The sequence below is a fragment of the Camellia sinensis genome, chromosome 12 (assembly GCF_055761805.1).
Source record: "Camellia sinensis isolate YWXY chromosome 12, ASM5576180v1, whole genome shotgun sequence".
Lineage (NCBI taxonomy): Eukaryota > Viridiplantae > Streptophyta > Magnoliopsida > Ericales > Theaceae > Camellia > Camellia sinensis.
Genome location: NC_138972.1, coordinates 65,515,703 through 65,528,990, shown reverse-complemented (window position 1 = coordinate 65,528,990; position 13,288 = coordinate 65,515,703). Strand labels below are relative to the sequence as shown.

Below are 13,288 nucleotides of genomic sequence, written 5' to 3'. Positions count from 1 at the left end.
TTAGCTCGAGCTCATTTATTTATTAAACAAACTGGACTGAATGAGAGACGAGCTGAGCTCAAGTATGTTCATGAACAACTCGGTTCATTTGCAGCCCTAACAGAGACCAAAAATCACCTAGACATTAATTTACAACCATACCACCTAGATAAAACATCACCCAGTTGTGAATTTCAACTTGTTTCAACCAGTAGCTTTGTTTGAATACTAAACATGCATAAGGGTCTTCACCCTTGCTACAGTAGTGATGAAATTTCTTATTTGAGTTTTTTTTATATATATAAATAAAAAATGTTAGAATGGAAGAACATTTCCAAGATAAAACAAATGATGGAACCAAATTTAGGAAGAGCATTTCATTAGAAAGAAAATCTCAACTTGAGATACAAGAGTACTAAGCTCACAAAAATACAATCTTAAATATCATGAACTGATTACTAAAATAACCTAACCTCCTATTTATAGGCAAAAAAGAGAACTAAATACTTAAGAGCACCAAAACTCTAAACATTATTACATCAGACTCTCACTCTAAAGGAAACAACTTGTCCTCAAGTTGGAGACATCAACAAAATGACACAAAAATGACAAACGAAGGTACAATGGACATGCAACAGTGAATAAGACTAAGTGGTTGCAAGTCCTTGTTCAAAATCACCTTAACAAATACCCTTCCTTGAAAATGAGTTTTTGTTTATGCACATCTACCAAAGCCATGTTGAAGTGTGAGTAGACACCCATGTGGCATGCCGTTTGTGAAATAAGATGTCATCAAAATAGCTCTTCACACATCGATCAAGATTTTCCAAAATAAAGTTCCCACACAACAGTTCAGCAAACACGAACACAAGATAAAGAGACAAGGCTTGCGGAAGATATTCCTAAAAAGACGTGTTTGAAGAGCAAAAGGACTTTAAAAGCAACCGCAACCGTTACGTAATAATTGTGGTGGTTACCGCCACCCGTTATGGCCGTTTTTGCAGTGTGATTGAGATTCACAGGTGTGTTGGCCGTAGCGGTTTCCGTAGAGGTCATAACGGTGTCATAACAGCCATAATGGCCTGTTATGCATCGTTACATAACGGTTCCGAACTACTTTTTTCAAAAAAAAAAAACACAAAAAAAAAAGAAGCTAAAAATGGGGGAAGAGGGATAGAGAGAAGAGAGAAGATGGAGGAGCAAAAGATGGTGAGAGGGAAGAAGGAAGAAGGAAGATGAAGAACATAATAATGATTTGTTAAAACTGTAAGACCTATACTATTCTATTCAGCTGTCATCACTCAACCATTTTGTTTGTGTGTATCTATCTATATATTGTTTGAAAATAATAATAATAATAATAATAAGTGTGGTCATTATCTATTTGGTTTGGTTAAAATATGTATATATATATATATATATTTAGCTAGGGTTCGGAGTATTGGACGCTGCTGGTTGAACATTTTGATAACCACAATCAAAACAAATCGCAACATTTCCAAGCAAGATTCAAAGCAACAAAGAGCCTCAATTACCGTCGTCAATTTGTGTTCAATATTACTCGAAGACAACACCACCCTGGATATGACAAACCCAAAATAGTGAAACACTCATTATAGCACTTCAAAGTTCAAAATTGAAGACTAGAAAATCTTCCTTTTAGAGTTGAAGAACATATCGAGTCACAAAGTCAATTCATAGGTCAAAATCAAATTCATAGTTGCCAGCTCAAAGATCGATTACCATTCACAATCAAGAATACAATTTTTGAAATGTCGACTCTCAATTGTCAAATTGCACCAAAGTCGAACGCTAGTAGGCTGAACCAAGAACAAATCGTGAATGCACACTGTTGAGATCTCAATTCCAAGCATGAAATCAAAGTCAAGATCAAAGCACGACTTTGGAGTCACAAATTGAAAGTAGTTTGTGATGTCAAAGCTTAGGGCTTTATCAATTCGTAAATCGATGCAATGAGATCAAAGTCGCGATGTCAATTCCAAAAGCAAAAACAAGTCATGAACAAAGCGCAATCCTTCTCTGACATGTAAGATCAACTTACAAAGATGACTCAACTAACTTCGATGATGAACAAGGATTCAGAAAAAAGGACGAAAATCATCTGCAAGTTAAGGTTTCAGAGATTTTGAAGCTATAAACTAGGGTTTCAAAAATCAAGTTTGTAACTTCTCACATTCATGCAATTGGTACATGAATGAGGATCAATAGGCAAATCTCTTAGCTATGAAACCAAAATGATGGAACCAAAATTAGGAAGAGGATTTCATTAGAGAGAATCTCAACAATCTTAAATGTCATAAACTAATTACTAAAAGACGTAACCACCTATTTATAGGCAAAAGAGACAACTATCCACTTAAGAGAACCAAAACAATAAACCCTATTACATCAACAAGACAACCACATCACGAAGGACACAAACTCTGCTTCTTCACCCAAACCACAAAAAACAGAAAGACCGCAGCCCAATCAACAAATTGTGCAAACCCATGTTATGAATTACAAGAGGTTCTTAAACTAATCCAGTTCTTAGTAGCAACAAACTCCTACATAGGTGATGTTTCTTATTGAGAAATTTGTTTTTGCAATCTCAAGTAAGAAACTTGTGAAAAACTCGCTAATAACTTCAATTTATTATAATACTTTTGACTTACGTAATATTTATTTGTAGTTGACAGACTATTTGAAGTTGACATCAATCTCAAATATTTATTCATATTTTTACACATTTTAGAACTAAGAAAAAAACATAATTGTTAGAATATATTTATATATTTAATATATAAAATTTATACATGCTCCCATAGGTGTTTCTAGCCTTAGAAACTTCTATAGGTTCTCGCTCCCCCACCCCCGCTTCCACTTCGTGCAACTAGGATCTAGTTTGTCTGCATCTATACAAAAACCACAACCTGAGGACTCAAAGGAAGCCCATCATCCAGTTACACAATGCATGCATTACTGAATTCTTTATTAAGCAGGTAAGATAGAAAATTGCGAAAAGGCAGAATCATAGGTCAGATTTGATTTCATAGATATTTACAAGTGCAGTTAAACGTTTGGGGTTTAGGGTTTACAAATATGCTATGTATGTGTGTACGTAGTACATACATAAAAATATATGCACATATAGAAATTTCAACTTTATCTTCAACCTGAAATTGACAAAATTGAAGGAAATGCTTTCTTCATAAATGAGTAGGAGTTACCAGTCTACAGGCTGCTTTCTTTCCATGATCATCATCACTTTCATAAACATTCTTGAGAGCCGCAGGAAGGACTTTCCAAAATTCATTCACAAACTCACTGCCCTTTCGCCTACTATTTTGCAGAATGTCATTGGCCAAATATAGGAAAGAAATTCGCTGTTCTCGCTGAGCAGCACTGGATGCTTTGTCCCATGTTTCAACAATCTGTCTAGCTCTTTTTCTATGAGAAATGCACCAACGGGATAATGCTAACAAATTGTCAAGGAAATGCAAGCCATGTTATACCCATTACAAAACCAGCAAAAAGAAACCCAAATGCACAAAAAGAAAAGGCTATCCCAAGAAAAAGTGCCGCCAAGAAAAAAATAAAAAGATGAAAGAATAGTTCATGAAAAACATTCTTCGTAAATGGCTTCTAATTAAAGATGAGTATGCTATACTGGTGGCGAGATTCTAATTATTTATAAACTAGCAGCAATTTGATGAATACATCTAAAACTTTAACAATAGTTATGCTAACCAGATTTTTGAAGGAATATATTATTAATGAAAAGGACATGACATACTGAAAAGCACTTTCCATAATTCCATTCAACAGCAAAAGTGAAACTAATCAAAACAAATTTCAACAGGGCATTGAATCTTCAAAAGGACACAATAGAAGCTGCTACTATAAACTAATGCACTCTTGAAAAGCAAAACTAATTTGAAAATACTACACATGGGAAAAATATTTCAATTATGCATGTAAGACTCGGTTGTATCACTATTAAAAATAAAATTAAAAATGGAAAAAAAGAAAAAAAAAAAAAAAAAGGGGAAGAAGAAGAAGAAGAAGAAGAAGACACCATTCACTTGGGAGAACAAAATCATTATCTGAACAATGGAAACCTAACATTCCTCACTTGCATATTAAAAAATCCATGGAAGCTAATACCATGTGGAAAAGGGTAGCTGGAAGGAGAATTTTGGAATGGTAGTGGGTTTGGAACAAACAAAAAAGGTGAGAGGATTTTATTGGGTGAGTTTGTGAAAGTGCATGGGGAAATGGAGGGAGGAAAATCACCACTTTTTATCACTGAAACCACCAATATGCAATTCTCAAGGTCTGATAATTGGAGAACATTCAGATTGTAGCTCAAATAGAGTAAAAATTCTACCGATAATTTTTTAACCCAATGAAGTGAAATCTGCTTTGACTTCAATATGATGCAGACTGGAGCTTGGATGTATGAACAGGAGACCTCAACCAAATAGGGGAAAACACTCCTAAGATCAACAGGGAAACAGAACCCCTTCATGGTTCTAATTAGCAAATCAATCGAGACAACCAAGCCACATTTCTCAAGTATGTGTTCTTGTTAGCAAATTAGTCTAAGCACTCAACCCTAGCAAGAAGATACACACAAATTAAGCGTCATCATCAAAATAATCTACCTTGGAGAGACACTGATCAAGACTTACATTACAACAGAGACTCAAAACACATTCCTTAAGAAAGAAAAAAAATTATCAACTAAAACATTAACTAAGTTTGACCAGTGACTCCCTAGTTAGTACATATTTCTTTAAGCATCTTAAATAGAATTCATCTCACTAAATAAAAATAACATTAACTCTCTTGAAAGAACTATTATGCCATTTGTAAGATCTCATGTCACCCCTACTTTAGCATTGCCAATACAGCACAATGCAAAAGCAAAGAGAAAGGTACCCAGAGACTGAATCGATACAGTTGAGAAACATATACTTCACTTGACCATAATTAAAACATGAATAGGCTTTAGATAAAAACCTAAGAAACAACCAGAAGACTTTTGCAAAAAAAAAATCATTGTCAATAAATGTACATGACGAGTATAATCTCAATAAACAGCACGAGGTCAAGAATAATGAGAGATAAAAGAGCTATGAAAGCACTAGAAAGATTGATGCTTACAGAGATAGCACAACCAAAACCTATTCATCATGTTGCCAAAAGGTTCTACATCTTATTGCCAGGAAAATGAGAAACCGGCCGGCAGCAAGAGCATTTGCACACTTCATACATTAATGGTGTAATATGATCGACAAATACCAACAAGATAGAAAGAATTTTTTTTATAGAATAGCTATAATGCCAATAATACTATACGAACAAAATATATACATAACTAAGAAATAACACGTTCATAAAATGAGTGTAGTTGAGATGAGAATTCTTAGATCGGTGTGTGGTAAGGCTAGGAAAGAGAGAATTAGAAATGAACATATTCGCAAAATGATAGGGATAGCACCAATTGAAAATAAATTGAGAGATAACAGGCTAAGATGGTTTGATCATGTACACCAAAAACCTATAGATGCAACAATAAGGAAGAGTGATATGTTTATCATAAATGAAAATGTCAAGGGAGAGAGGAAGATCTAAACTAAAATGAAAGGAAGATCTAAACTAAAATGAACAAAATGTATAGGTAACGAAGAAATAACACGTTCATAGAATGAGTGTAGCTGAGATGAGAATTCCTAGATGGGTGTGTGGTAAGGCTAGGAAAGAGAGAATTAGAAATTAATATATTCGTGAAATGATACGAGTAGCACCAATTGAAACTAAGTTGAACAGAGAAAAGGCTAAGATGGTTTGATCATATACAGCAAAGACCTACAGATGCAACAGTAAGGAAGAGCGATACAATTACCATAAATGAAAATGTTGGGGGGGAGAGGAAGATCTAAACTGATATGTGATGCAGTAGTAAAAAAAGATATGAATTTATTTAATTTAACTAAGCATATAGCCCTTGATAGAGTAAAATGGAGAAAACATAGCCTACCTGTTAAAATCCACCTACTCTCCACCTACTTCACCCACTTAAACCTACTCCACTAAACCTAACCCACTACACCACTACCACCTCACCTACTCCACTAAACCTAACCCACTACACCACTACCACCTCACCTACTCCACTAAACCCACTACACCACTACCACCTCCACTTCACCTACTCCACCTACCACCTCCACTTTACCTACTCCATCTACCACCTACTACCACCTACTCTTCTATACTATGAAGCACGGACACAGACACGGATACGGATACGGATACGGACACGGACACGGACACGGTACACGGCAATTTTCAAAAAATGGGGACACGGACACGGCGGGGGACACGGCGAATTTTATTTTATTTATTTTATATATTTTTATGTGTTATGTAGATTCATATTACATTCATCCTAAATTAAAATTAACAAACACTAACATAATAACATTAATTGAATAAACATAACCATTACATTTAAACAAATTAATAGATCATCCATTCACAAAAAATTCACAAAAAAATCATAATAAACGATAACAAGAACTAAGACTAGAAGGGGAAAACATTCAACATCCAACAATATTTTTCACAAAAGTACCAAATAAGAGAGGCAAAAGATTAAAAAAATAAAAAAAAATTAAATTAAAAAAAATAAAAATAAAAATAGCCCTGCCGTGTCCCCGCCGTGTCCCATGCCGTGTCCCCATATGGACACGCGTGTCCCCGCCGTGTCCCTGCCGTGTCCCCTGCAAAAAAATCATTAAATTAAAGGGACACGCCATCTGGCGTGTCCCATACGTGTCCCCGGCGTGTCCCCGTGTCCCCGGCGTGTCCCCGTGTCGGACACCGCCACGGCACTAATTTTGGAGTGTCCATGCTTCATAGCTTCTATATATAGGAATCATTGTAGCATTCAATAATTCAACAATTACAAACATCAATCAATAATACAATTCTCTTTTTCTCTTTATACATTAAATTTCTACATGGTATCAGAGCAAGGTTAAGCACTTAGTATTTTTCGCTTCACCGGCGGGCGGCAACCTCGCCTTGGCCGTCCGCCGGACCTCAACCTAATCTGCTAAAATTTTTCTACACATACCTTGAAATTTCCTTTCTGAGTGCACTACTGTTCAGTCGCCGGAGACCACCACCGCTTGCACGTCGATGTCCCTTTGCCAAAGCTCCGTCGCGACACCGGCCTTCCTTGCGTCTGGTTTCAATCCCCTGCTATTCCAAGCCACAAAATAGGGCACGACTTTTGAGAGCTCGATATCTATATCCATGTATATCTTTTGGGCAGTCTATATACACACTCATACAGTGTCTTCTACACCGGTAACATGGTACAAGGGCCCAACCCTTCCTGATGCCCTCGACATGATTACAGAGCCCAAGAGGCCATCAGACAAGCCTCTTCGTCTCCCACTTCAAGATGTCTACAAGATTGGCGGTATTGGTAATTTGGCCCACTTTTTTGATCAACACCAGCATATAGTTTCAAAGAGATAACTATATTATATAATTTTTTCTATTTTAAAATATTTTTCCACCGTCCAAACCTTTTTTTTTTATCTTATATATATAAAAAATTGGATGGAACTCACGTGGGTGCTACTTTTTCTTTTTCTTCTTTCCACAGCCCAACTTTTCCTTGAACCTCAATTTTTTATTATTAAAAATAAAAAAATAAAAAAAAATTCATTCCATCTAATTTTTCTGCTCAGTCTTGTACCTTCAAGCCATTCGGATTTGCACAATACACTCATTTTATTTCTATCGGGATTTCGCCCTGATCACAATTTTACACCAAAAAAAAAAAAAAAAAAAAAAAAAAAAACAACAACAACAACAACAAACCCAAACAACCACATCCACAGGCGGGATTTTTCTTCTCTACTCTGCCGCCGGTCTCTTCTTCTTGCCTCCGTCTTGGCCGGCCCTTGAGGGTATTGCCTCCGTGCTTCCTAGACCACCAAGCAAGTTGCCTCCTCCCTGCTCCTCCACTACAGCATATGGTGGACCTCCAAATCGGAACATCACGGTGGCCTTCCGCTTCAGCTCCTTGTTTTCTGTCTTTAGCACACTTATCTCTGCTCGCGCATCCTTATACATGCGTTGGAGCAGAGCCAACTGGGAGTTTAACTGATGCACCTCATTTGTCCTGCTCTGCAGCCGGTGCGACAGGTTTGTGACCGCAGTCATGGTTTCCACACATGACTTCAGAGTATACTGATTGGCCTCAATATCAGTTTGCACCGCCATTTTTTGCTCCACCGACCGCATCGGAAAGTTCAACGGAGCAAAACCAGAGGTGTTTGGTTGAGGTTCACTGGCCACCGTACCAGTTATTTCTCTTGTGGACTCGTTCAATTCTGGAAAGAGCGTGAGCAGACCACGGGGAGAGGAGGCCATGTTCTGGGTCGCTGGACGGGAAGAAGAGGCCATGTTGCTGAGTGTTTCAGAGACGGGTTGGTTACAGAGTATTACAGAGTTTCTCTCTCAGCAAAGGAAGAGTTTTTTCAGAAGTTTTTTTGTCTGCCTCAGCCTCAGCATCAACCTTGGTTAAATAGACGGGGCAGCCACGCGTATCGCGCGCTACTTGACGCCAGACGACAAACGGGCGCGCCAGCCAAGGCACTCACGTGCCTCGCCATCATGTCCGGCACATCTTTTTATGACTTGGGCTCGCCTTTTGATGGCACGTCTTTTTATGGATTGGGCACGCATTTTGATGGCACGCCTTTTTATGGATTGGGCACGCCTTTTTGAAAGATTGGGCACACCTTTTGAGGGTGCGACTTTTCAGGGGTCCGACAAGACTCTGTAAACTGTCCCGACATTGATTCCGGTTAGCTCCTTCAAGGGTCCGACAAGACTCAGTAAACTGTCCCGACATTGATTCTTGTTCGCTCCTTCAAAGGGTCCGACAAGACTCTGTAAACTGTCCCGACATTGATTCCGGTTAGTTTCTACAAGGGTCCAGCAAGACTCCGTAAACTGTCACAACAACTGTCACAACAGTATCTATTACAACGGTCCGACATGACCCCGTAAACTGTCTTCTACATCGGTCCGACATGACCCCATAAACTGTCTTCTACATCGGTCTGACACGACCACACAGTGTCTGCTACAACGGTCCGACATGACCCCATAAACTGTCTTCTACATCGGTCTGACACCGCCATCCAGTGTCCTCTACACCGTTATGACACCACCATACAGTGTCCTCTACATGGTTATGACACCCCCATACAGTGTCCTCTACAACGTTATGACACCACCATCCAGTGTCTTCACCAATGGTCTGACACGACCATACAGTGTCTCTTATCCTCTTTTATTTTTATGTATTTTCTTGTTTTGTTACTCTCTCCAAACTCAAGTTGGTTAGTTCCTATCCCCCTTGAGTTTGCGGGGGGCTGTTAAAATCCACCTACTCTCCACCTACTTCACCCACTTAAACCTACTCCACTAAACCTAACCCACTACACCACTACCACCTCACCTACTCCACTAAACCTAACCCACTACACCACTACCACCTCACCTACTCCACTAAACCCACTACACCACTACCACCTCCACTTCACCTACTCCACCTACCACCTCCACTTTACCTACTCCATCTACCACCTACTACCACCTACTCTTCTATATATAGGAATCATTGTAGCATTCAATAATTCAACAATTACAAACATCAATCAATAATACAATTCTCTTTTTCTCTTTATACATTAAATTTCTACACTACCCCACTTGATTGGGACATGATACTTGGTTTGGTTTGGTTTGGTTAAGAGATGAAGAATGATGGATTTGAACTCACAAGGCAATATAATATTTCGTCTATCATGTCCAACAAATTACGAATACACAAACAAAATGGTGTGTTATGTGCAAGAAGAATGAGGAGAGTTGTGATCATTTGCTTTTGCATTGTCCTTTAGCTTAGGCATTATGGTGGATATTTTTACGATTCGTAGAGTTCGATTGGGTTTTACCTTCATCATGTGTCGAGATGTTGGAGACTTGAGTGTTTGGCCTTAACAATAAAGCTCGGGAACTTTGGAATTGTGTGATTTGTGCACTACTTTAGGTAATTTGGTTGGAAAAGAATTCAAAAACATTTTAGAAAAAACTGCAGATTTTGAAAGTGTATTGGAGGAAGTTTGTTTTTTGGCTTCCGTTCAGTGACAATTTCCCATCTTTTAACAAAAATAATTTGTTTTTTTATTATTAGCAAATGGAGGGCAGTGTGTGATTCCTAGTGCTTTTTTCTATTTCTTTTAGGAGTGCTTCTTGTCCTCCTTTGTATCTCTTTTTGTTCCTCTTGTACTCTTATTATATTTATTAATTATTAATAATGCTTCTTTGGAACTGATCAACAAATTTTAATTTTTTTAAAAAAAACATGCATATGCATATGCATTTTAATTTTTTTTAAAAAACATGTATATGCATTTTATGACATACAAGTTATGTATGTGTTGCTAAATATGTAAAGTAATTTAAATGTAGAAAGACCACTACATCCCAGCAATACTGCCAATGTAAACCAAACCAAACCAAACCAAGCCAAGCCTTGCCTTAAGTCCCATCAAATGGGGTCGGCTACATGAATCCTTCTCCACGAAACTCTATCAAAGGCCATTTCATTAGTCAAATTAAGTAGATTTATATCTCTATTTACAACACTAGCCGACGTTAATCTAGGCCTACCCCTAACACTTTCATCTACCGTTACAGCATCACATCTCTTTACTACTGCCTCTGTTGGTTTCCGTTGAATATGACCAAACCATCTCAATCGATTCTCTTTCAACTTATCTTCTATCGGTGCTACTTCTACCCACTCCTGAATACACTCATTCCTAATTCTGTCTTGTCTAATCTTACCACACATCCAACTTAGCATCCTCATCTCAGCCACACTCATCTTATCTATATATTGTTTCTTAATTGCTCAACACTCCGTCCCATACAACATTGCTGGTCTAATAGTCGTTCAATAGAACTTACCTTTTAGTCTAGTGAATATTCATTTATCGCACAATACCCCAGACGCACTTCTCCACTTACACCATCCCGCCTTAATCCTATGGACCACATCCGCATCAATCTCCCCCGCTGTTGTGATAATCGACCCTAAATAACGAAAATGTTCACTCTTAGGCAGTTCTTGATTCTCAATCTTCACTTCTCCACTAATTTCATTGTTACTGTTACTAAATTTACACTTCATGTATTCTGTCTTAGTTCTGCTTATCCGGAATCCTTTAGATTTAATAACTTTTCTCCAAATCTCCAACTTTGTGTTAACACCTTCTCTAGTCTCATCCACTAGCACGATATCGTTTGCAAAAAGCATACACCATGGCACGTTATCCTGAATATTTCTCGTCAACTCATCCATAATTAAAGCAAAAAGATAAGGACTTAAGGTAGATTCTTGGTGTAACCCTACAGTGATAGGAAATTCATTTGTCTCTCCAGCAGACGATCTAATAGTGGTCACCACCCCTTCATACATGTCCCTAATCACATCAATGTAACCTTTTGTCACCTCTTTCTTCTCTAACATCCACCATATTATATCTCGGGACACTCTATCATATGCTTTCTCAAGGTCAATAAACACCATATGAATGTCTCTTTTCTTTTCTCTATATTTTTCTGTTACTCTCCTCAAAAGATAGATCGCTTCCATTGTTGAAATGTCAGGCATAAACCCAAATTGATTCTTTGACACCTCTGTTATATCTCACAATCGGCGTTCCATCACCCTCTCCCACACTTTCATTATATGACACATTAACTTGATTCCTCTATAATTGTTGCAATTTTGGACATCACCTTTATTCTTATAGATTGGTACTAAAATACTCTTCCTCCACTCATCTGGCATGTTCCTAGTCAACAAAATTTTGCTAAACAACCTAATCAACCAAGCAACTCCCTTTTTACCCAAACACTTCCAGGCTTCAATAGAGATATCATTGGGTCCTAAAGCCTTATTTGATTTCATCTTCTTAAACGCAATCTCCACTTCAAAGTTCCTAATCCTACGATAACACCAATAGTCTTGGTTTATCGTATTACTGGCTATTACTTCCCTATTGCCGTACCTCCATGTTTCTCATCTAATAGTTTCTCAAAATAATTCTTCCATCTTTCCTTAATCTCTTCATCCGTCACTAATACCTTAGAATCCTCACTCTTAATGCACTTAACTTGATTAAAATCTCTTGTTTTCCTCTCCCGTATCTTAGCAAGTTTGTATACCCTCTTCTCTCCCCCCTTACTATCTAGTCTAGTGTATAGGTCCTCATAAACTTTCAACTTACCCTCTGTCACTACTTTCTTGACCTCCTTATTAACCAATCTATAGCTCTTAAGGTTTTCCTTAGTTCTATCTTTCTGCCACTTTTTAAAGCACTCTTTTTTTGCCTTAACTACCACTTAAACCTCTTCCCTCCACCACCAAGTTTTCCCTAGAGCTGGGTCTCATTCCTTTCGACTCTCCAAGCACTTCCCTTGAGATTCTCCTCATACAATTGGTCATCGAGTTTCACATAGTGTTAGCATCATCTTCCATGTCCCAAGTACCTTCTTTATCCATTCGATTCTTAAATATTTCTAGTTTATCCCCTTTTAAGTCCCACCATCTCGTCCTACGACGCCCACCATCCTTTCTAGCTTGGTATTGCCCTCTAAAACATAAATCTAGTACCAAAATCCTATGTTGAAAGGCTAGGCTCTCTCCAGGAATCACCTTACAATTATTGTATTTTAGGCGGTCTACTTTTCTCACTAAGACGTAATCTATTTGGCTCTTAACTAACCCACTCTTAAAAGTTATCAAATGCTCATCTTTCTTCTTATACATAGTATTGGCCACCACCAGGTCAGAAGCCAATACAAAATCTAAGATACTCTCTCCAGCCTCATTTCTGTCACCAAAACCGTATCCACGATGCATCCTTTCATAGCCTAGTTTATCTATATGCCTACATGGCCATTAAAATCTCCACCTATGACCAGGTTCTCTCCTACGGGTATCTCCCGTAAGATCTCATCCATTTTCTCCCAAAAATCTTAGTCTAATAATCTAATCCTACTTGAGGGGCGTATGCGCTAATAACGTTCACTATATTCTCTTCAATAACTAGTTTAACTAGCATAATCCTATCCCCTTTCCTAGTGACCACCACTACACTCTCCACAAGACCCTTGGCAATTATGATTCCTACCCCAT

General features: G+C 37.9%; 1 protein-coding gene across 1 annotated transcript in view; it reads right to left on the bottom strand.

Moving 5' to 3' along the window:
• LOC114307693 (uncharacterized) overlaps positions 1-13,288 on the bottom strand; it is a 60,134-nt gene that overhangs the window by 37,619 nt on the left and 9,227 nt on the right. The window contains exon 3 of the mRNA XM_082898836.1: positions 3,210-3,457. Within this exon, the coding sequence (XP_082754962.1) occupies positions 3,210-3,457 (248 nt within the window). The remainder of the gene's footprint in view (positions 1-3,209; positions 3,458-13,288) is intronic.